The sequence below is a fragment of the Pelobates fuscus genome, chromosome 12 (genome assembly GCF_036172605.1).
Source record: "Pelobates fuscus isolate aPelFus1 chromosome 12, aPelFus1.pri, whole genome shotgun sequence".
Taxonomy (NCBI): domain Eukaryota; kingdom Metazoa; phylum Chordata; class Amphibia; order Anura; family Pelobatidae; genus Pelobates; species Pelobates fuscus.
In genome coordinates this window covers 89,428,899-89,455,127 of record NC_086328.1, presented here as the reverse complement: position 1 = coordinate 89,455,127, position 26,229 = coordinate 89,428,899, and the positions used below count along the sequence as shown (strand labels likewise).

Below are 26,229 nucleotides of genomic sequence, written 5' to 3'. Positions count from 1 at the left end.
CAATACATATTTAGTATTTACCATTTTTTGTTTCACTATTTTCATACTAAATATATTCTTTAAAGTGGTTTTGGTTGCTGTTCTAAAAGTAAAGCCTATTCAGAATCACCGAGCTACTTAAATAGTTTAACCCCTTAAGGACACATGACATGTGTGACATGTCATGATTCCCTTTTATTCCAGAAGTTTGGTCCTTAAGGGGTTAAATAGGAAATGAACAATAGAAATCTCTTTCCACGCTGTGAAGCTGATCTATAGATCTTGCAAACTCATATATTGTCACATCCCTCAAAAAGGAAAGAGGAGTTATTTCCAATATTTGTTTCTGCTTGAAAAAGTGAAGCTAACAAGCAATCCTAATCCATATTAAATAGTAAAAGCAATCATTTTGGCTTAGATCAACTAATGTATTGGGATTTTTTTTTTTTTATGATTTATTGTAAACCCCAAGTTTAAATTTCTTCATATATTTCTTGTGTTTCCCATTCCATCATGTTAAGTGCCTCGTATGTCCTCCAAATTCCACCTACGCATTTTTTTCCACCAGTGTCCATAATTTCTCCTCTTGTCTCTAGCAAAAAACTCATTGCTGGATTTCTGAGTATTTCCAGGCTTACTGTATGAGAATTCTGACTCCGATTATTGCAGTCTTTCTTTAGCGAGCATGTTAAACCATTCCTATCTCTCATAAGTTGATTCATGTTCTTTGTTTGAATTCAGATGTTTAATTTTGTTAGGTCCTTTTTGAGGCCATCATTAAGTCTCTCAAAGGAGTCATGTTCTTTCTAAACATAAACAAGCTATCTTTTTTTTTTGTCTTGTTATTGTCCTCTATAGTTTCAGATAGGTTAGTATTATCCTCATTAATGAGGTTCATCGATGTTATACAACAGCCTGAGTGGACATTGTTCCATCTATTTGCAAAGTTAGGAATATCTGGATCAACTTTATTCTACGACTTCAGTTGCTCATTTTCTCTTCTCCATGTATTTATGGTATGTGGGCCCCCCCCCCCTTTTTTTAAATTCAAAGTTGTATCTCTGCAAAAAGATAATATATTTTATTCTAGTACAACAAAATTATTTATTTTTTTTTTTTGTCAATCTTTCTTTTATTGAGGCATTTGTTAAATGGGGTACAGAATAAAGAGGGGGTGTACGGTTTTCATACAGCTTGGGGTAACGTCAATACAGTACATCATCACTCATGAGGAACTGCCTCATTTTATATTTTTTAAAGCATTGGATAAGATTACTAGCAAGAGTAAAGCATATACAGTAAAGTAGAGAGCCTTAAGCAGATCACTAAAGCCTCTCCATATGGTCAAAATAAAGGACATAAGCGCAACTTGGATGGGTCATGTAAAATATGCTAAACATTGTTCAAACAAGGTAGCTTAGGTGATAGTTAAGATTAGGTTACATGCTGGACAGGGTTCAACTGTGATTACTTGTGTTGTGTCTGTTTGGGTACATGCTAGGTATCACGCAGTCGGCCCTGTGGAAATGTTAATCGATTACAGAAATATATTTAAAACAAGGTGCAGTAATATGCAGTATGACAGGTGTGGCCTTTCTATTGTATCTAGTGTCGTGGTGTCTCACTAGGTGTCTTAGGGTCATCTAAAGTTCGGTGTGTTCTGTCGGACACCGGACATGCGGTGTCTATGATGTCGTGATATTGAAGACTAATCGTGCTGCGGTACCAGCCTAACCCTACTGCATAACCTGCTGTGCGTCTAGGGGATTGTTGCGGTCAAGATGTGAAATCTAGGGTGGGCAAGATCTATATAAGCTGGTCTGGTGGCACTACAGGGACCGAGGGTATACTATGCTAGGTATTTAAACAGGCTAATGTGGTTAGGATCTGTAGTATTAGAGAGTAAATACGGGACACAAGCCTCTGTCTAGCACATGCAATACTCTCACATGGCAGAAACATGTCAAGTTGACCACCTGCTGAGCCAAGACATACAGTGTGCGCCGCGGCAGGTTTAGGGCGCAGAAACAAATGGAAAGCGAAAAAGCATACATGAGAGCAATGGTTAATAGACCTAGCCGGTTATCTAAGCATAAATATAACGAGGACATTGGTCTACCACATTGATGCCCACCGGCAGAACCCTCGTTACGCTGCATAGTCTTGTTGAGGCCTGCTCCCCCCTTCAGCAAACACAGCAGGAGAGGTCGATTGCTAAGAAAAATATAGAATATAAAGGTTGCAGCGGCAGTGTTATATTTACGGCTGGCAGGTTGAGTAGTCTTGATTCAGCGTAAACCCGGCACTTCACTCCGATGCTCGGTAACCGGGGGTTATAGTCCAACAGGGACTTGAGGCAAGTTCTTAATCGAATGTTCTATGGGGTGCGGGTGTGTGTCCGCTGTCGCCTGCTGAGCTGATCCCAGGGCCCAGGAGTAGTTGCGGATCATCCTATTCCCACGGTTGGCAGCTGTGATGCAGTCGCTTGGTAATCCTGCAGTCCGCTCAGGCTTGAGGAAGGTTGTAGCTGCATGCTCCGGTCGGAGAGGAGCCCAGAGGCCCCTGCGGCTCTGCTGATGGTGGCAGTGTTGCGTGGGCCGTGGCGGACCCCGTTCCAGCCCCAGGCCTTGTGGAAGGTCCGCATCTGTGTGCCACAGACTCGGGTATGCAGTGCAGCCGGGTCTTCCCTTTTATGGGCGCTGCGGAGGGCCCCGATAGTTAAGCGCCGCCAGCGGCGGGTGGTCCTCCGGCGTCGTGGGCGATGCTGTGGGGATATACCCCATTTGGCCTTCGGCCCAGGAAGGCAGGGAGCCTGGGTAGCGTGTGCTCCGGGTCGGAATCTGCCCGAGCGGGGCGCGCTCGGCCCTTTCTCCTTGGCCTCCCGCACATACTCTGGCGACTGTAGTGCCATGCGCTGCTCCAGTCTCTCCCAGAAGCGCTGGAAGGCCTCGTCTATACGTCGGAGGGAGCGCTCAATCATGTCTTCGCCGGGGTCAGTGTTTGTAGGCGCCATTTGTGTTGTGGCCTGTGCACGAGGCCCGTCTTGCGTCGAGCCTGATACTTCATGCAAAGTGAAGGTGTGGGTGAGGACTTGTTGCTTGTCGGTGGGGACTGGGATAACCCCCGCCGGTCCATAGTGGGGGGAACGGGTATCTCTACAGTAAAGCTTCTCTCTATGCCGCGGCGGGAGAGCGGCCGTCTCCCCCACCCCGGCCATGCTTGTAGGCCGCAGAGGTCGCTTGGGTGATGTCGGCTCGAGGGGCTGCATGTGTGGTATCAGTAGGTAGGGCTTGCTTTCGCCCTGCCTCCAGCAGCTGGCATCGAGTCCGTAGTCGCTTGGTGTCGATAAATATCGCCGCCAGGAGCAGGAGCTTTGGTATCGTGCGACTGCTCTGCTGCAAGGTCAGGCCCCGCCTAGTACAACAAAATTAAAGTCAACATAGTAAATGTCCAAATGAGGGTTTTACTCACTAAGCACTGAATTATAGTGTTTTGCCAGATGTTTGACAGCCAGTTACATAGCCAGTCCTAAGACACGGTGACTTTAATTCGGTGTTTATCCTTTGGTATTGCTTGCTCTTTGCTGATGCATGGTCCAAAGACTTGATGATCAGTCCTTCAATAAATACAGCCAAGACTAGTGATTTGGGTAAAGAGGAAAGCAGTGTATAGGGATGAAAACACCAAGAAACCTGCGAGAGCAAGAGACGAAGGATTAACAGTAAGAAGGCAATTCAACTACAAGCTTATTTTTTTAAAACAACGAGTGGGGAAATGGTACCCTAGAGATAATGGAACACATGTGGGCAATGGGATATTTTCATAGAAAAGTGTTCTGGAACATGCTACAGGAAAGATAATTATGTAGATTTAACAAGATGAAGCAGGGGAATCTGCTGCTTGGATCTGAGCTTGTTGTCTCAGCGTCACTTTCGATTTTGGCCTCATCAAATCTGCATCCAAATCATGTAACTTCCATCTTAAAATTATTGCACGTTTTCACCAGTATCTAACACAAGATGCTACTAAGGCACCTGTTCATGCTCTCATAATTTCATTCCTTGATTATTGCAACTCACTCTTCATTGGCCTTCCCCACACCCGCATAGCCCCACTCCAAACTGTTATGAATTCTGCTGCCAGGCTTCTCTACCTCATCACTCTCACCCCTCACCCCTCTGCCAGTTTTTATATTCGCATCCTGTATCCTTCAGTATCTAATGCAAACTACTGACATTAATTTACTTAATAAACACACTTACTAAATCTATCCCGTCTCTCGCCTCCTTCCTTCCTTCCCTCCATTCCTACTCCCTTTATATATTTATTTCCACCTCACCTATGTCGCTGCTCTCTTCCATATCCCTATGCTTTTGAGCTCTCTCTATACTTAATTTTCTTCCTCATCTCTCGCTCTACCAGGTGGATGGGTACCTTCCTTCATGCTTGTAAACTATTACTCCACCTATTCATTGCTGCCCAAAGAGGTTTATAAATATCAGACTACCCACTAAGGAGGACTGGATACAACGAGTTGAGGACATACAGGCAGCTGAAGCGGCACACGCCTCCCTGATGGACCGTGGTACTAAACACGCAGAGATGTGGTTCCCGTGGTTCCAATATATATCGCGTTGCCGCCGAGACACTGGTAGTGCCGGGGCATCGGAGGGCATGTCTACGGAGATGGGTCCCACATAATGGACCGTGACCAACCCTACCCCCCCCCCCCTATCCTGCCTTCTCGTTTTACCCTTCTTCCAACCACTACTTCGCATGACTCACCTGCGAGGTGCCAGCCTTGGGGTGGACAGGAGCAGAAGGGACGGTGGTGGAACACCTGCACGACGTTATACACTACCAATTCCTAACTCACAGCACACGAGGCCTTGGGCCACTATTAATCACCTCCAACACCTCATCTCTAAAAACTTAAGATGCACACTGACCGCTACACTACATACAGTGACTTACAGTACTACCATGTCCGGCCACGGCCCCTACACCCCTTTCACCCTTCCCCACCCCCTCCCCCCCCTCCCCTCCCCCACCTAATAACCCAAGCGCATGCACTACAGCTTATACTCTTGAACTACCTGCACCATGGCGACATTTACATGGCCTTCTCCATCACGACCTTCATATTACTCATAACACAATTAAGCAGTAGATGGGAAGGTATTGTTCACCTAATTAACACACTCTATACCCCATTATTTCATACAGGACCTCAGGCTAGGGGGACTAGGGCACAGTGGAACGATACTTCGACGAATTTATATCTCACAATACGACTGATTGCATCCACAACCCATGACCCTCCACATTCGAGCACTGACGGACCCAAGACAGAAACACTTCTGGTGAGGGCACAAGCATGCGGACCGAACCCGGTTACTGACTTTAGACAGAAGGGATACCCCCGCTTCCTTCCGATAGGTTAGGGGTAATGATAACTGCTGCTCCTATGGGGGGCGGTTTTGCTGAGATATGCGAGACCCAGGATAAGGCCAGTCTCATGAACTCAATTACTATAGCTCGACCCTAGTGAGTAATACCTGGCTAATTGTCACAGATACCTGGTCTACCTCAATTATTAACTATAGAACACCTAGTGGACCCCCCTATGCTATGTCCTACACTTGCATAATGGAATTATTCTTAATTGCACTAGCAGGTACGATCAGTTTAATATTCATTGCCGACCATGTGCCACACCCTTACCTTTAAACTTTTGGCTATGCCATTCATTGCGATACAATCACCCACAAATTCTTCTTCATGTATGTATAAATGAGAAAACACGGGGTGAAACGAAAAAAAAAAAAAAAAACAATCGCACAAGTGGAAAATTAAGTTGTAACTGTGGTTATTCACGCATTCAAGGTTCAGATACAATGTTTGTCTGCTCATGGTAAATTTGAGTCTATCACTGTATTTGTAACACCACCAGTTGTACCTAATTGATGTCTTTACTTCAATAAAGAATTACAAAAAAAATTTTAAAAAATAAATAAATAAATAAATAAATAAATAAATATCAGACTAATCCCAATGCAATTATTGCTTTATTCCAATAAAAAATGCATTTTAAGTGTCGTCATAGTTGTATTGACAGAGGTTCCCACATGAACTGTCATTCTATACCACAATGTACCTTCAGTATTCTTTGATCTATTTGTGCAACTCCGTAGATAAAGATTGTCAAAATAAATTCAGCCCATTATATTTCCAATCCATAAATATACCCCTTCCCCATTTCCTTCTCTCTGCAAATTACTTTCTCGTTTCCTCTGTTTAATCCACCTCTACCAGGTGTCATCTAAAGGACTTCTCAAGGGCTTCACCTTTGCTGTGGAATACTTAGTTCTATTAGACTTTCTCCTAGCCTCCAGTCTGTTAAGAAAGTACCCTTTGTGGAAGCTGGGTAACATTCCGCATCAAAACAGTTCTCCCATCCGTCACACATATCTATACTTTTATAGTCCATATAGCTCTTTCTCTTCTTCAACTCTACATTGACTCCACTCACTACTTTCACACGATTAACTAAACAGAGGCATAATTTCCATCATCCTCTCCTCTGACACGTTTTTCATCCTCTTGTGTTCCTCTTTCCCTTCCTCTTAGATTGTAAGCTCCTTTTAACAGGGCCCTCTCCACCTCTTGTCTCTATCAACACTATTTGTGTCAACACTTGTTGTTTTATATCCCAATTTACTATTGTAAATATGCAGAATATGTTGGCGTTATATAAATGATGATAATAATAATAATACTAATAATATATTTACCTTAGTATGACACAATCACTTACATGTTTGGTGGATGACATTGTCCCTTTAATGATTGGTAAGAGTCATGCCTGCCTCGGTCTTGGTATGTTGCGAGTTAGCGTCAACCACATCCTGGACCACAAGACTATTTTAGCAAACACACAAAAAAGACAATTTTTACATGTTTTCAGACACTCTTCTTTTTTATGATCACCACACCCAGCAGATTTTTCAGCATGAACAATGAAAAAAATCATCCTGTTATTTAATCACTATAACTATTTCCTACATTGCATGGCACCTTTTAAAAAAATCTATTTCCAACTCAAATCCTTCTTAATATTTTATGGTGAGCAATTTCTTAAATGGGTCATTTTTTCATTCACCATAGTATGGCTTATCGTATATACATTATTATTTTTTTGCACAGTATATAACACTACGCTACATTCCTTACTTCATGTTAACAAAACAGTGAAAGGGGGTCTGCATAAAAAATGTCCTCTGCTGGTCCTAAATTATGAAAGAGCCATTAGGATACTAGGGCAGATGTTGTATGGCTGAGTGCTTTCAGGGCTCGCGATAAGCGTGTTAAGTCATTGCTTAGCGTATAACGTCTGGAAGTATGGAGTTATTATATAGTGCAGTTGAGCGAAGGCTGATGTGAACTGAAATGTTCATTAATAAGTTATGAATATGAGTTAGTGTGGGAAGAGGGATGCCTTAACCCGTCTGTGGCCGGAGTGAGGATTCTGAGACACTGAGACGCAGACAGGACAGAGCTGGGAATCTGACCTCCCCGTAGCTGGGTAATGAAGTGCCAAAGACAGAAACGAGTCAGGAACCTGTTCCTCCCTCTGCCCTGTGACATAACGAGGAAGGAACAGAGTGATGGTGACATAGAGAAGGGAGCTGTGTCTATCCTAGGGTGACATAGTGACATAGACCTAAAGGAGTGCAGTGTCCGCCCATTGCTGGGTGACAGCTTCCCTTTTGCTGCCCTGTATCTTTTATTGGAGCTGACATGAGTAGCCATGTAAAGCAAGATGCACAGTGGCAGAATTGTGTCATGTAGTAAAGCAGGAAAATCACTTAACTCTTTTCTAGCAAGAGAGTATGAACAGTGCCATGTAACAATGTCCCTGTATGCTGAATATTGAATATGCCCTAATGTATCAATACTAGGGAACCTGTTTGAACTCTGAGGCTCTAAACTTCCTTTCATCCTTCCTAGGTCAATACAGTCAATATCATTAAGCTGAGTAATAATAGCATCTATTTATAAACTGTGGGTTTAAGACCCCCTGGGAAGAAAAGTACTATTATATAAATAGATTATGTGTTATATATTACAGTGGGGAGCTGATAAATCTGTAGAACTGAAGAACTTAAAGGAGCACTATAGGGTTAGAAATACAAAGCTGTGTTTCTAACACTATAGGGTCCTTCTGCCTCCAATTCCTTAAATGGGGATGTTTGAATGCAGGGGTGTATTTGTGTGTAGTGTTGGAGTTTAAATGCTGAGATGTATGCACATAAACATATACACTGCCACACACTGAAATACATATCAACACACAGACACACACTTACACACACAGATACACATGCAAATACACACATACAGATACACACGATAACACACATACAGATACAAACACTGGCACGCATACATATGCACAGGCACAGATACACAGACACACACATACAGAGGCACAGATACACACAATGACACACATGCAGATACACAGGCACACAGATCTACACAATGACACTCATAAAGATACAAACACTGACATACATTCACATACTCAGACACACACACACACACATATCTAGATAGATAGATAGATAGATAGATAGATACACATACAGACACACAGATACAGACACAGACATACATACAGACAGGCATTCAAAATGTAAACATGTTAAGCCACCCTCCTGTTTCCTACCTTTTGGGTACAGGAGGGTGACTTCCCTAGGGTCTAGTCAGCTGGCTGAGGCTGTTAGGAGTCAGAGGCTCTCCCACTCTGTGCTCCCTTCTCTCTGCCTTCTCCTCCTGCGCGGCTCAGTTTTATATGGGAGGAAGTGATCGTTTTTGACATCCTCCCAGCGCTAACGTGATTACAGGGGCCAGGTTGCACTGTTAAACAACAAGACCTCTAAAAACACTTTGCCATCGGGTGGCCCTGAGTGCAAGGGCCACTTGATGGGCCGCCTGAGTATGCGAGCCCCGGTGCAGCCACACTGGCTGCACTGGCAGTAGTTTTGCCGCTGCCCTAACAGTAAGCAAGTAATCCACGCTTGAATTACCCTCTTGACTTAGAGGACAGTAGTTATTTGCTGTATACCCACCTGTTACATACCACTCAATCAGAATCCACACCTATATTTAGATTAGGTAAGAAAAACACCCATAAAATATGGAAAATAATATATATGCAAATGAGCAAAAACAAGAGATAATGAGCACTAGACTGGCGCACGGTCAGAAAAATCGGCTCAGCCAAATCATTTTTCCATAAATAGAAACATTTTCAGGAAGCTCGAATTTGCCATACGTCGGTTTGTCTCAGCAGTATTTCAGTCCTGAAAGCCCAATTCGGAAACCAAATCAGACGAACCAAAAGGCGCAAATTTGGGCCAATCAGTGTTCTGCAAATATATATATATATTTGTTGTTTTATCAGAGTCTGTACAGATATTTAAACAGCAACCAGATGCATACTTGCAAAAACATAATTTTCAATTATATCAATTTTCAATGTAGGGTAATAGCTTTTTGATCCAATGATAAATCTGACTGCCATTCTGGGGTCAAGAAGAATTTTTTTCCTAGTTTGTTAAATTGGAAGTGCTTCAAGAGGTTTTTTTGCCTTCTTTTGGCTCAACAGCAAAAACATATGTGAGGAAGGCTGAACTTGAGGGACATGTCTCTTTTCAGCCTTTGTAACTATGTAACTATTTAATACAATACTATGTATATATTTTCCCGCCATTAGGTTCACAGATCAAGTAAGAAAAAGTAACCAATAAAGGGAAAAACAGGAGGAGCAGACCAGAAAAAAAATCTTTTTATAGTAAAACATTTTACTGTTACTTTTTTTCCCGTATTGGTTACTTCTCACTTAATCTGTAAATAAAACCAACATTTAGTGACTGTCCTCTAGTCATCAATCATATTTTTTTCCCATCAATCGTTTCCTTTTTTGGCATCAAAGGTGGAATCCAAAAAGTCAAAACGAACATTTTCAGCCATTGTGTGTTTTGGTTGGTTTGTGATTCATTTAGGCTGGGAAATGTCAAGAATTCCACTAATCACCGATTAGCCCAAATTCCGAAGAACTGTGGTTTGGTCCAAAACGGATCTCCAAGTCCAATGAGCACACTGAAAATGGACAACAGGTGAAATAGCTTTTCTTTCAATGAGGCTCCACTAAGACCGCATACAGGTGTCTTAGACATCATACAAGTCATAAATTCTCTTTTGCAATTTCAGAGAGAACCCAAGCCTGTTACATATAAGACTATTGCCACTTACAAGGGTAGACCAGATTCAAAATGCCAACAAGTTCTCTCTGGAGATACAGCAACCACAGACGATCATTTCAGCCTTCATTGAGCCCTATCATTAATGTGCAGCTCTTATCTCCTACAAAGTTGTATTCCTTACACTATGGTTCCCTCTGGTTCCCCTGTCCATCGCACTCCCCTCCCCCGGCTCATAAAGGGTTAATAAACCCTTTAGTCATTTACCCGATTCCTTTGCCGATGTGCTGGGTTAGCGCTCTGCCTCCTCCACCGTTACCTGATGGCAGTGGTGTATTTTAGTTTTGCGCTGCCCTAGGCATGACTCAATCTGGGCATCCCCCTAATCTAGATTTGCCCCACCCCTTCCTGTCAAGGCCACAAATCTGTTTTCCTGGCACTATAGTTCCCTATAGTGCCCCCCTTTGGTCACGTACCTGAATCAAGCTCCGATGTCCCTCGGCGCTGGGTCAAGCTCTTCCTCTGGCTTGCATTAGGCTTTCCCATAGGAAAGCATTGTATCAATTCTTTCCTATGGGGATTTAGCAGACGCCTGATATCCTCATGCACAGCATGAGGACGTCCAGCATCAGTTAGGCAACTTCTGGTCACCTATCCACCCTGAAGTCCCTCTAGTAGCTTTCTGGCAGACAGTCACTAGAGGTGGAGTTAACCCCTCAAGTAATTATTGCAGTTTCTGAGAAAGGTTAAAGAGATTGGGACACCGCACCCAGACCACTTCAATGAGCTGAAGTGGTCTGGGATGCTATAGTGTTTCTTTAAGCACACACTCTGAGACACACATTCACTGACAGACACACACTGGCAAATACACACTGAAAGTCACACACACAATGACAGACACACAGACGTCACTGACAGTCAGACACACTGATTTGACACACATTTATTAACAGACAAACATTGGTAGATACTCACTTACAGTCACACACATACACTCAAAGACAAACACAGACTCACTGATTTGACACACACTCATTCATTGACAGACACATGCACATTGACAGACACACACTGACACTCGTTGTCAGACACACTGATAGTCACACAATCAGAGACCCTCACTGATTTGACACACACATGCATTAACAGACACACACATACACTCAGACATACACCCTGACACACACACACACACACACACACACAGACGCACACATATACACTCACAGACACATACTCACACACTCACAGACATACACACACTCGCAGACATACACACACACTCGCAGACATACATATACTCACAGACATACACTCATACACACTCACAGACATACACACACATACACCCACACACATACACACACACTCACACACATACACACACACACTCACACACATACACACACATACACACAGACATACACACACATACACCCACACTCACACACATACACACACACTCACACACATACACACACATATACACAGACATACACACACATATACACAGACATACACACACATACACCCACACTCACACATATACACACACACACAACTTATTAATGTAATTAAAAAAATTCCACCCAGCCTCCCTACCTGGAGAGCTGGCGTGGATCCGTCCCTGGGGTCCAGTGGGGCTGCTGTGAGGCAGGCGGCTTACCATCCGAGGCAGCGAGGAAGCTGTGATCTCTCTGCTCTGCTCCCTCGCGGGCTGTCTACTGATGCTGGGAGCCAGAATTACGTCATATTCCGGCTCTCACTGCATCAATAAATGGCGTGCAGAGGGAGCAGAGCAGAGAGATCACAGCTCCCTTACCGCCTCAGATGGTAAGCCACCTGCCTGATTAAGGGGATCTCTATTAGGTGGCCAGCAGGTCAGCTCTTTCCCCCCCCCATGACAGGGGAATCACAGGGGACACCTCATAGGGCGTTTGGGGGCGGCATATTTTGCCACCCCCTAAATAATGACACCCAAGGCAAATGCCTAGTTTGCATTGGGCTAAATACGTCCCTGTCTGTACCTCTGTTAAAATGACCGGCCTGTTGGTAGAGTCTTTATATAAGTATGTACAACGAGTTTCTACAAATATAGAGACAATATCAACATCTGGAGTTGTGAAAAGAAAAATGGCATTACTGGTTTTATTTTGTGTCAAAATGCTATTTATTAGTTGGCGTATCTAAGCAGAGCTAACATAAAAAGAATCAGCAGAGTAATTGGCCCAACTTGCATATACTCCCAAACTGACACTGAAACACAGCCATTTCTGGAACTCTACAATAATCTCAGGATATCAGGCAATTTGGTAATTTATCTGGACTACGAGATGTTATTTGTTAAAAAAATGATAAAAGAAAATAATAAAACAATGTTGATATTCTTTTATATATTTAACCCCTTAAGGACTGGACTTTTTTTGCGATGTTGTACATTTGCGACCAGGCATCTTTTTGACACTTTTGTGGTGTTTGTGTTTAGCTGTAATTTTCCGCTCTCTCATTTACTGTTCCCATACAAATTATATATTGTTTTTTTCAGGACAAAAGGGGCTTTCTTTACATACCATTATTTATATAATCTCATCTAATTTAATTTAAAAAAAATGAAAAAATATGATGAAAAATTGAAAAAAATACACGTTTTTTGAATTTTATGTGAAAAATCTTTTACTCATCTACAAAAGCGAATGAAAAAAACTGCTAAATGATTCAAAATGTTGTCCTGAGTTCAAAAATACCCAGTGTTTACATGCTTTTTGCTTTTTTTTTGCATGTTATAGGGCTATAAGTACAAGTAGGATATTGCGGTTTCAAAACATACATTTTTAAAATGTATCAATAGTGACATTGTAACACTGTTATCTGTCATAAATTGCTAAATAACACCCCACATGTACATATTTTTTTAAAAGTAGACAACCCAGGGTATTCAATATGGGGTATGTCCAGACTTTTTTAGTAGCCACTTAGTCGCAAACACTGGCCAAAGTTAGCGTTCATATTTGTTTGTGTGTAAAAAACTAAATTGAACGCTAATTTTGGCCAGTGTTTGTGACTAAGTGGTTACTAAAAACGACTGGACTTACCCCATTTGCAATACCTTGGGTTGTCTACTTTTGCAAATGGTATGCCATCATGGGGGTAATTCTCATTCCTGGGCTACCATACGCTCTCAAAGGCAACGTAACCAACCTGGCCATTTTCAATGTAAAAATATTTGACCTATATATTTGACCCTGTAACTTTCAAAAAGGCTATAAAACCTGTACATGGGGGGTCCTGTTCTACTCAGGAGACTTTGCTGAACACAAATATTAGTGTTTCAAAACTGGAGAATGTATCACAACAATTATATCATCAGTAAAAGTGCTGTTTGTGTGTGAAAAATGCAAAAAAAGTCACTTTCACTGACCATATCATCGCTGTGATATGTTTTACTGTTTTGAATCACTAATATTTGTGTTCAGCGAAGTCTCCCGAGTAAAACAGTACCCCCCATGTACATGTTTTAGGGTGTCGTAGAACGTTACAGGGTAAAATACAGTGATAGCAAATTAAATTCTCTGGTCTTTCGGCCTGGGTTGGCAGGCAGGTCCCTTAAATTGCAATCAATAAAATAACTTAATTATGTAAAAATATTACCTAAATACGCACGTAGAATTTAAATATATATGCATATTTATATATTTGAAGTCTACGTGTATATTTATATAATTATTTATGTAATTTTGTATATCGACATATGAATAGTTCGCATTCTTTTTATTTATTTAAATATACATAGATATATATACAATTTCATTCTAAGTGTATTTTGATATAAATATATATATATTAATATCAAAATACAGTTAGAATAAAATTTCGTATAGATATATAATTTTTTTTCAATTTTTTATTATTATTTTTAATTTTTTTAATTTAATTTAAATTATTTATTATTCGTATTTTATAATAATATATATATACAATATATATAGTTATTATATATATTATATATATACGTGTGCAAATTAATTATAAGTGTATTTTTATATTAATATATGTACATATTAATATAAAAATACACTTAGCATGACATTATATATATGATATATAGACATATATTATATAGGTATAATATATGTCTATATATCATATATATATACACATATATAATAATATTTTTTTTTTATTACCTTTCACTTTAATTTTTTTTTATGATTTTACACTGGCAGGGAGACTGCCTGTCAGCACAGACAGTCCCCCTGCAGGCAGAGACTAGGACACCTATTGTGACCATGTGGTCGCCCTGTTGGGCGATCACATGGCCCCAGGGGTCCTAAAGCGCCATGGGGAGACTGTCTGGGCTGCAGGCAGTCTCCCCACACCGGGAGCACCGCCGATCGCCGCCGGGGGAACGACGGCGATCGGGTAAGTACATTTTAAATTTAGGACGGTTCAGGACCGTCGTCGGTCGGCAACGCAAAAATGCCGATGACGGTCCTGAACCGTCCTGCGTCCTCAAGGGGTTAATGATAGACATGTTTATTTATAAAATATTTTATATAATATTTCAAGTATGTCCTGGGTATTGTGTACAGTATAATGATACACTATATTATCGCGTTCCCCATCAAAATGTCCATACTAAAAATATACTTCCAAAGTTCTCACAACCCGGTGCAGTGAAAAGCTGACAGTTCCCAGGAACAACAGTCCTTAAAAGAACACTAAATCATTGGGAATACAAACCTGTATTCTTAACACTTTGGTATCCCTGTCCCTAGTTTTATATTTGTTCAAAATTAATAATTAAAGAAGGCTTTTTACTTACCTATTCCCAGCGTTGACTTACCTTTGGCACTGCTTACCTCTCTGCCTCGTAGAGAAGCATTGAAAGATCTGATGCGCATGCGCAGTGAGTGCCACATGCATCCAAACTTCCCCATAGGAATGCTTTCCTATGAGGTCTTCCGTGTAACGTGACCAAGTTTTATTCAGTCAGTGCCGCAGTATTGCCTCTACTGGCTGTCAGTAAGAGAGTCACTAGAGGTGGACTTAACCCTGCAATGTAAACATTGCAGTTTCTAAAAAAGTGCAATGTTTTACATAGCAGAGTTAAATCAAATGGACCACTGCACCCAGACCACTTCATTGAGATGAAGTGGCCTGGGCAGAGCTGCCACCAGAAATTTTTGGGCCCCTAACTCAGCTCACGGTCTGGGCCCCCTTGGGCCCGCCTCCAATCCCGCCTACAGGATCTGCCTCCAAATCCCGCCCACAGGAATATACACACAGACACAAAAACACACACTGATACAAAAGGTCACAGATACACACACACACAGATAGATACTAACCGACACACATACTGAAACAGACATACACGCATATAGGCATATATACTGACACACACATACACACATATACAGACACACAGGCATACATAGTGACAGACACATACTAACATACATACAGACACACATGCATGTGGACATACACATACATACACCGACATACATACACCGATATACATACACACAGACATATATTCATTCATACTGGCATACATACATATATACAGACATACAAACACTGACATCCATACACACATACATACACAGACATACATTCATACTGGCATACATTCATACTGGCATTTATACAGACATACATGCATACTGACATCCATACACACATACACACAGACATACGTTCATAATGGCATGCAGACAAACATTCATACTGACATACTGACATACATACAGACATTCATTCACAATGACATACATACATAATGACAGAGGTCCTCAAACTTTTTAAACAGGAGGACAGACACTGTTGGGGGCCTGACAATAAACAATATGAACGAATTCCTATTTGCACACTGCAACACACACGCATAAGGACATAAATATACACACACACACACACACACACTGGCACACATACAGACAGACAGACACAGACATATACATACATATTGAAATACATACAGATAAATACACACAGACAGACATGCATACATGCACATACTGACTTACACACACAGACATACATACTTACATACATACATACATATTGACACATACATACATACACATACTGATACATACATATTGACACATACATGCCTACATACATACATACACATACTGACACATACACACACATACAGAGACACTGACATACTGACACACATACATACATACACACTGACATACTGACACACATACATACATACAAACTGACCGACACACACACATACTGACATACTGACACACATACATACATACACACACATACATACTAACATACAGCTAATTTTGCTTACCTTTTTTTGCAGGTGGAAGGCTGTGGCTGATGGGAGTCGGTGTGGCTCCCGTGGCCTGGCTTTCTTCCCTCCCGCGCGGAGGAGAGGGAGCTGGGAGGAAGTGACGACCACATCCTCCCAGCAGTACTTTGCGGCTGCGATTTTTTTAAAGGGGCCCGGTCGCAACACTGACCGGGCCCCTGAAGATATAGGGCCCATTAGGTGACCCTAAGTGCATGGGCCATCCGTAAGGCCCCAACAGCGTGCGGGCCCTGGTGCAACTGCACCGGCGGCAGTTCCGCCGCTACACGTGGGGCCCGGGACACTTTAGAAGTCCTTTAATACAATCTCCCATGTTAAAACATCTATAGGAACTTTTGCCAACAATGCCTGCTGTTGACATGGTGCAAAATGGGTCAGTTTGTCAAATGGGTCAGTGATGTCAAATGGTGTAAAATGCACATTTTTAGAGGGCAGAAATTCTAAAGTTTGTGATAACATGCCAAGGAGCAAGTGGAGACAGTTGAACTTATGGGTTAGCGAGCTTAGGTACCGTAGTCCACCACATCTACTTTACCCTTCCACCAACAGCATATGAGAGGGAAGAAATTGGTAGATGACCATTTGCCATGTCCTAATTGTACTGACCTCGCACAAAGATGGATGTTATTGGGGTTATGAGCCCCCCGTCTAGTTACGCTTCCTGGGACCGCAAGTTAGTTTGATTACCTCCACCAGATGATTTCATCCACCAGAAGATAATGGGTGAGGGTGATAAATGCAACTGTCTCTCTTTAGGTTAATAGGGAGTACCAAGAACCCACAATATGCATAATGTTTTTGTTTTTTTGCACAGGGCAGAGACCATGAGTCATTTGTGGCCATACTGAGCTACCCATTACGTATTTCCCTAGGATGTATGGAACTTGGCTCCCTACTATTCATTTCCCTGTGAATTATGTAGACTACTAAGTACTTACTCAACATTTTGTGCATATAAAGCTTTGTGGGAATATTTCCAACAAGCATTCTATCCATCATGTGCACTTGTTATAATTTCCCTGCACAGTATTGCATTGTAGATGACTATCCTTGTCATTTCATCGCTACCTACCCTGATGTCTATCTAGTCCTCTACAAACCAATCTCCTGTTTCCCTTTTCTAAGGCTGTCCAGATTTCTCTTCACCTGGGTCACCATGATTGCGGCAGGTCTCCGTGGATCATTTGCTATTGAACCAGTGAATTCTGCTTTTGGAGTAGAATAATTGAATTGTCACTATTCCTGGTGTGATGGTGTTATATTTTTTAAATGATTTGAGGACGCAATTATTTAAATAGTACATTTAAAAAAAAAAAAAAACTTTAGACGTATGTCATAAACGTTAACATTTGAGCCTATACACAATGTTCAAAGATAACGTAGACACAATACCTAAATTAATAATACTGATGAGGCAGTATTATAATAGTAAATATTAATATACACAACATTCAAATTTTTGCCCCCTTTAATGACTTCTGCAGTTTGCTAGTTGAAACCGTGAAGGTTAATAACAGAATCTCTGTTTAGTTGTAACGAGCAGGAGACGTACGGAAAGTATAGGAGGTTATGTGGGGGCAGACCTGCGCACCTCTGACATTCCAGAGTGAGGGTAGAGAGCTGCGTATATCAGCCAGTTAACAGTGGGAGCAGAATATTATAGAGTATTTGAATAGATGGAATATAGCCTTGGTGGATACGGAGTCTTTAAATAGGGGGAGATAGAACAAGGCAACGTTGGAGTTTACCATGAGTTGAGCAAAGTTTAGAACTTGGGATAAAATCCATTTACAAATATATGATCGAAAATGGAATCAGGAAGGTTGACGGAATGAGGCAACAATACTAAGACTGGTCCGTAAGTATAGTCGAGACTGGAGAGCTGAGGTCTGTCACCCGTGAAGTAGAAGGAGAAGAGGATGATTCATGAGCATATTCAGATAACGGGAGCCAGTAACATGGAAACATATAAGGGTGATCTGCAAACGCAGTCAGGAACAAGAGCCAGTGTCAGAAGCCAATGATGAGGTGAGTATCCGAACAGGCTGCTAAGGGCACCCACTGACTGCGGCTACAAGCTATAACAGACCAGGGAGACTCAATAATTGAGCAATGTGGAATGCACAGTGCAGTTTTAAAAGGCGCCTAGACCTCTTCAGCTCAATGAAGTGGTCTGGGTGCAGTGACTCTCTCTTTTCAAGGATGTAATATAAAACTTTGCAGTTGGTTGTAGGAAGAAAGCCACTAGAAGCACTTCCTCTGCTATAACCAAATCAATCTTGATTGCAGCATTTGATTGGCACAGCACTGGGTTTCGCCGCGCATGTGCACTAGCCTCCCAATGCTTTCATATGAGGAAGACATTCTAAGATAAACAGGACAATGCACTCCATAGTACACGAGGGAAAAAGAGGCAGTGTCTTGTAATGTATATGCTTGCACCAGTACTTGACTGGTAACGTCCAAAAATGTGTTTATTTTTTTTCCTATATTAACTTCAACCGAAGATTGTACTAACCATGTGGACACATTTTCAAACTAAAGATACACAGTTCAACCGGTCATGGGTTTAGTGCTGACCAATGCAGAGTATTAAAGAAACTGAGTTTCTTGTATTTATTATCTAAAGCAATTAAAGCAATTATGAGATTAAGGAGGTGTGTGGTAAGAATGTGGTTAAATAGCATACTGTACGGCTCAGAAATAAAAGCTATTACGTGTGTGCACAGATTTGATAGAGAGGGGACCTAGTAAACAGCGCTTTGCAATGTAAGTTGAGGTGACAAAGGGTAAAGCAATATTGGGTAAGGTCACTGTATGAGAGGGGTTAATGCTCTGTAGAGTGTTGTAGTTACAAGTATGTGCGTGCCTGTACTGTGTACACCTGTCTCCTATCACTGTTTGCCCCAAGATCACCTGTTTACCTACAGCGGTGGAGGGGAGGGATCAGAGCCCTGGAGAGTACCGAGTAACCCCTTCATTGCCAAACTAGGTAACTAACTTTACCTACACACAACGAGGTATACAAAGTAATAACAGGAAGTGTAACGGAGAACAAATGGATGTATTACAAGTAGAAAATAGGGATTGTATTAGCAAAGCATAAATAATTCATATCAGGTATTCTGAAGAAATAGTGATATGGAAAAATATCATTTCATAGAATGTTTGGAGTTATAGGGGGCAGTTATACAGAGTAAAATGAGATGTTATAGGGAACAGCTTATAGGAACAGTTGGATGGAGCAGTGGGTAGAATTTGGGGGACATTATATGGACAAATATTAGGATCTGCTAGAAAAAGGATCATATATCATCTCTTCTGTTGGACATTTATGAATAATATATACTGCAGGACTCCATTATAAGTATTTCTGCTCTGCAAGGTGCATTTTAAAAAAAATTTATAAGTCCCTGTTAATGTTATACTGAGTAGGAAACACAAATGAGATTTGTTTTTCTTGAGCAATATATAGCTTTCCATGGAAAGGATTATATGTGAACATATGACACAGAAAAAGATGATAGACACAATAGAATTTTAGAAAGCTTTGGGCTGTGTGTAGTGAGGTGGATGCTGTCCGGTAACATATGGTGTAATTTCTGGAGCCTGGCTCTATATGATCCAATGACACTTTTTACTTGTCTTCTGTCTTGAACAAATCATTTTACTTGCTAAAACCATAAACCTGTCCAACAACTTCTCTCTCCCCGCTTCTCTTACCGGGTGTGTGCTGGGGAGGGGGGTCCCTCCTTCACCAACACAACTCCTTCCTTCAACAATCAAACACACAGATCATAAATCCGGCTTTGTTTAGTTACAGATTACGGAGACACACGTAGCAGAGGAGAGAGGAGGGTGAGAAATGGAGAGAAAAAAACACACAACAAAAAAAGAGAGACAGGTGATAGTTGATTAGATAGAAAGGAATCGTGAAAATGAATTGTAAAAAGAAGGAAACGGCTAGATGGGTTGGGGAGGTTAGAACTCTAAAACTAATACAGGGAAGGAAGGCAACATGTATACTAAGGGAAAACAAGAGTGAATGGGAGCATAAAAAGCTGTGTTTGAGAAGGAGAAAGAAACACACAGGAAGAAGAGGGTAAGAGCAGAAAGAAAAGTACATTCTTTAGCTGATGTGAAAAGTATGCTTCTACATTACCAATGATCACTCTCAGATGCCACTCTAATAGAGCCATCTGCTTTCATCTTGGATTCATTGCATATCTTCCATGTAACATCAAAATTCCAACGATACTTGCCAAAACTTTTTTTTGTTTATTTTCAAGCCTTGTATGATAACCACTATGCTCATATTCTCCCACTGATTAAATGTTTTCTCCTTGTGTTTTCAGATTCTTACTGTGGTGAATAAGGACCTCGATACTTTGGGGTGAAGGGGATCCACCCCCTGCCTCCTCTAGACAATTTAATGTTGGCCCTGCACCATAATGCTGGTCAACAAGTAATAACTCAGTGGCCGTCAAACATGAACAATACCACTTTTGCACCACTGGCCCAAAATGCAACAGAAGATTTGGGATTTGAGGTTTGGGAGGTGGTTGTCATTGTCATTACCACCGGCATTCTCTCGCTGGTCACTGTGATTGGGAATGTCCTTGTCCTTCTGGCCTTCAAAGTTAACAGTGACTTGAAAACAGTCAGCAACTACTTCCTTCTAAGCCTGGCCTGTGCTGATGTCATTATTGGTGCCATATCGATGAACCTATACACAACGTATATTGTAATGGGAAAATGGGCACTTGGCAATATATCCTGTGACATTTGGCTGGCACTGGACTATGTAGCCAGTAATGCCTCAGTAATGAACCTACTGATTATCAGCTTTGACCGCTACTTTTCGGTTACCAGGCCTTTGACTTACAGAGCTAAGAGGACACCCAAGAGAGCAGCCATAATGATTGGCCTTGCATGGTCCATCTCTTTTGTACTATGGGCACCTGCTATTTTGTGCTGGCAGTACATTGTGGGTGAGAGGACAGTGGAGCCAAATCAATGTTACATACAGTTTCTTTCACAACCCATCATTACCTTTGGCACTGCCATTGCTGCCTTCTACTTGCCAGTCACCATAATGATTATACTGTACTGGAGAGTTTACCGCGAAACAGAAAATCGCAGCAGAGAGTTGGCAGGCCTGCAGGGCTCAGCATCGGAAACTATTGTGCGTCCGCTGGCTATGGGCAGTGTCCGAAGCGGCAGCAGTAGTGGAGCAGGAGAACCGGAAAAGCTATCCAGATCACAAGTAATTGTGCCGAGGGTGAAACGAGCATGCTGTTTTCCTCGTCGACTGACTCCAAACCCTTCTCTTAGGCGCTATCCTGAGCATCGGAGTAATGGGAGCTGGAATACCATGGAAGACGCAGCCTCAGCAGATTCACTCTCATCTTCTTCTGATGCCGAGGAACGTCCATTTGAGATGAAGAACATTTGCTCGGCCGTCATACGGTTACCCATGGTCAGCTCTGTAGTGGGCACTCCGACAGGTTCCCGGGGCTCAAATGACAACCTTGGGCGGGGGGATGTTGAGAGGGAGCCCAATGGAGGGAAGCAGGATCTTTGCAGGAAAACATCCAAGGCTCAAGTACCTGCTTTGCCGTCAACAGTCATCAAAGCCAAGATAGAAAAGAACCGTCATGGTAAAAGAAAAAGCAACTCAATAATAAAGGAAAAAAAGGCAGCAAAGACACTGAGTGCAATTTTGCTTGCTTTTATTTTGACTTGGACTCCTTACAATATTATGGTGCTGGTGTCCACATTCTGTAAGGACTGCATCCCACAATCATTGTGGGATTTGGGTTATTGGCTTTGTTATGTTAACAGCACTGTCAACCCAATGTGCTATGCACTCTGCAACCGCTCTTTCAGACGCACCTTCAAGATGCTGCTTCTCTGCCGGTGGGACAAGCGGAAGTGGAGAGCGCACAAACACCCAGTATCTTCCTTCACGACACCCTCGCAGTGATGGTAGGTGACCAAAAAAAAGCCACATTTTTTCCGAAAAGTAAAGCTGTACTTTTTTGCAGGTTTAGAGTGACATAATGATCGTGGAAATAAATAAAGCTTGTTTGCCCATAGTAATCGTTGACAAAGTGATATAAGGCAAATAAAAACAATAGTAGATCACTGAGATGATAACCTCGTTAACACGTGTTTATACACTACATTTATAGTGATGCTCAAGGCTCTCAAGTAAACGCTAATAGCTACCTGCAAAGCCAAGATTAGATATCACTGGTCCAATCCAGGATTATTAGAATACGGCTGTGGGTATGTTGTGCACTAACAAACAAGTTTCAAGAATTTTCACTGATTACATTTTTTTTTTAATAGCAAAGAGACTTTGTTTAAAAACTGACCAGGAAGTTTTATCTAATCATTTCCAAGATAGTGCCATGCTGCAATAGTGCCTGTATTTTAAGTTTGGGAGACACAGTTTCTCTTTCACAAACAATTGTTCACTTGCTTATTGTGAAAACTAAATATTGCATTAATCTATTGTAGATTTGTTATTTTGAACATTTGTCTCTGAATTTTCACTGTTTGCTGTTGTTTTATGCTAATTTTGTTTGTGTCCTGTTTTCAGTTTGTTAGGTAAATGTATGCCTGGTGGCAGTGGCGTACATACCAGGGTCGCAGGGGTCGCAGCTGCGACCGGGCCCGGCCCACCAGGGGGCCCGGCCACCCTGCGACCCAGGTATGTACCCACAGGGCCAGCCTCTTCTGCTGGGGGCCCAGGAGTCGGCCACCTCCGGGCCCCCCGAGGCTGGCCCTGCTGTCACCCGGCTGGCTGGCGGGCGCGCGCGCGAGGGAGCACTGTCCCCTGGGTGCTCCCTCTTCAGCTCCCTCGCGCACCGCACTGAAACCGGAGCCGGAAGATGACGTCATCTTCCGGCTCCGGCTCCGGCATCAGTACGCGGCGCGCGAGGGAGCTGAAGAGGCAGCACCCAGGGGACAGTGCTCCCTCGCGCGCCCGCCAGCCAGCCGGGTGACAGCAGGGCCAGCAACACCACTGGACCCCAGGGAATCCCCCCAGCTCTCCCACAGGTAAGGAGGCTGGGGGGATTTAAAAAAAAACAAAAAAAACGTTTGAGTGTGTTAGTGTTAGTGAGTGAGTGTGTTAGTGAGTGTGTTAGTGTTAGTGAGTGTGTGTGTTAGTGAGTGTGTGTGTTAGTGAGTGTGTTAGTGTTAGTGAGTGTGTGTGTTAGTGTTAGAGTGTGTGTGTTAGTGAGTGAGTGTGTTAGTGAGTGTGTTAGTGTTAGTGAGTGTGTGTGTTAGTGAGTGTGTGTGTTAGTGAGTGTGTTAGTGTTAGTGAGTGTGTGTGTTAGTGTTAGAGTGTGTGTGTTAGTGAGTGTGTTAGTGAGTGTGTGTGTTAGTGTTAGAGTGTGTGTGTGTGTTAGTGTGTGTGTTAGAGTGTGTGTGTTAGAGTGTGTGTGTTAGTGTGTGTGTCTGTTACTGGGTATGTTTGTGTGCGTCTGTCACTGAGTGTGTGTCTGTCAGTAAATGTGTGCGTCTGTTCATGAGAGTGTGTGTGTGTGTGTCTTAAGCACTTACCTTTCTCCAGCGCCGGACTCCCTTAACGCTGGGGATCTCTCCGTCCCCATCCGCCTCTCAGCTCCGAATGCACATGCGTGGCAAGAGCCACGCGTGCATTCAAACCGCCCATAGGAAAGCATTACTCAATGCTTTCCTATGGACGTTCAGCGTCTTCTCACTGTGATTTTCACAGTGAGAATCGCAGAAAATCCTCTAGCGGCTGTCAATGAGACAGCCACTAGAGGCTGGATTAACCCTCAGTGAAACATAGCAGTTTCTCTGAAACTGCTATGTTTTCAGCTGCAGGGTTAAAACTAGAGAGACCTGGCACCCAGACCACTTCATTGAGCTGATGTGATCTGGGTGTCTGTAGTGGTCCTTTAAGTGTATGTGTTTATGCATGCACTGGCATACATACCGCGGTCGCATGGGTCGCAGCCCTGCGACCAGGTGCCCGCCGCCATGTGTTGCGGCCCCAGCCTGCGCAGAGTAAGTGCTCGCGCGGGGGGAGGGGGGTGCCCCGGATCAGTTTTCGCACCGGGGCCCCATGGGTTGTGTGTACGCCACTGCCTGGTGGAAAGGTTGTTCAACCCCCCTCCATACTAGTTATATAATAAATACATTTACACAACACTACTTTAGCTTTAATATGGGAGACATTAACATATAACAACAAACAAACAAACAGAAGCCAAACAACAGTATAATGACCAATTTCAACCCTTAAGGACGAAAGCAATTGTCCAAAACAAAACCTAGAATCTGAGTTATATGTTTGTTCAACCATAATTTACCTCTTTCATATTAAAGGGACACTATAGTCACCTGAACAACTTTAGCTTAATGAAGCAGTTTTGGTGTAAAGAACATGCCCTTGCAGCCTCACTGCTCAATCCTCTGCCATTTAGGAGTTAAATCCCTTTGTTTATGAACCCTAGTCACACCTCCCTGCATGTGACTTGCACAGCCTTCCATAAACACTTCCTGTAAAGAGAGCCCTATTTAGGCTTTCTTTATTGCAAGTTCTGTTTAATTAAGATTTTCTTATCCCCTGCTATGTTAATAGCTTGCTAGACCCTGCAAGAGCCTCCTGTATGTGATTAAAGTTCAATTTAGAGATTGAGATACAATTATTTAAGGTAAATTACATCTGTTTGAAAGGGAAACCAGGTTTTTTTTTCATGCAGGCTCTGTCAATCATAGCCAGGGGAGGTGTGGCTAGGGCTGCATAAACAGAAACAAAGTGATTTAACTCCTAAATGACAGTGAATTGAGAAGTGAAATTGCAGGGGAATGATCTGTACACTAAAACTGCTTTATTTAGCTAAAGTAATTTAGGTGACTCAGGGCCGTCTTTAATGCGGGGCAAACGGGGCAGCTGCCCCGGGCCTTGTCCCTGCTGGGGGGCCCAAGACAGCTGCTCCGTTTGCCCTCTGCCCGCAAACTATGGGGGCCCATCGGGTGGCCCTTGCACTTAGTGGGCCTGTGTCAGCAGGGGCCCGGTCGGGCGCTGTGGCGCTTTAACAGCACGACAGGGCCCTTGCTTTTCGGCAGCCGACTGGGAGGAAGTGACAGCCGCACCTCACTTCCTCCCACAGAAACAGGAGCCGTGCGGGAGGAAGAAGCTGTTCCGGAGGGGGCCAAGCCGGGAGAGCTTAACTCCCAGCAACCACAGCCAGCCCACTGGACCCCAGGGAAGCCACCCTCCAGGAAAAGGTAGGAAACTGGAGGGTGGTTATCAAATTTTGCATGAGTGTGTGTGTGTGTCAGTGTCAGTATATATGTATGTGTGTATGTGTTAGTGTGCCAGTATGTCTGTCAGTGTATCTGTATGTCTGTGTGTGTGAGTCTGTCAGTGTCTGTGTGGTTCAGTATGTGTGCATGTCTGTCAGTGTATGTGTGTATGTCTGTCAGTGTGTCAGTATGTCTGTGTGTGTGTGAGAGAGAGAGTCTGTCAGTGTGTCAGTATGTCTGTGTGTGTGTGTCTGTCAGTGTGTCAGTATGTTTGTATGTGTGTTTCAGTAAGTCTGTCCGTGTGTATGTGTGCCAGAATGTCTGTATGTCTATGTGTGAGTCTGC

The 26,229-nt window shown here is 42.7% G+C and overlaps 1 protein-coding gene and 1 long non-coding RNA gene across 5 annotated transcripts in view; one reads left to right on the top strand and one right to left on the bottom strand.

Moving 5' to 3' along the window:
* CHRM1 (cholinergic receptor muscarinic 1) overlaps window positions 1–26,229 on the top strand; it is a 124,036-nt gene that overhangs the window by 85,282 nt on the left and 12,525 nt on the right. For 2 of the 4 annotated variants that reach the window (XM_063438500.1, XM_063438503.1), the window contains exon 2: window positions 20,949–22,581. In XM_063438500.1, coding sequence (XP_063294570.1) covers window positions 21,026–22,579 — 1,554 coding nt within the window. In that variant the 5' untranslated portion in view covers window positions 20,949–21,025 and the 3' untranslated portion in view covers window positions 22,580–22,581. Of the gene's footprint in view, window positions 1–20,410; window positions 20,452–20,617; window positions 20,696–20,948; window positions 22,582–26,229 lie in introns of those variants that run through there. The other 2 variants (XM_063438502.1, XM_063438501.1) reach the window with 2 other exon arrangements.
* LOC134579248 (uncharacterized) lies at window positions 3,435–6,884 on the bottom strand. Its single transcript, XR_010086177.1, has 2 exons — window positions 6,797–6,884; window positions 3,435–3,671 (listed from the first exon to the last, which is right to left on the bottom strand). It is a non-coding gene; the product is annotated as an uncharacterized LOC134579248 (long non-coding RNA).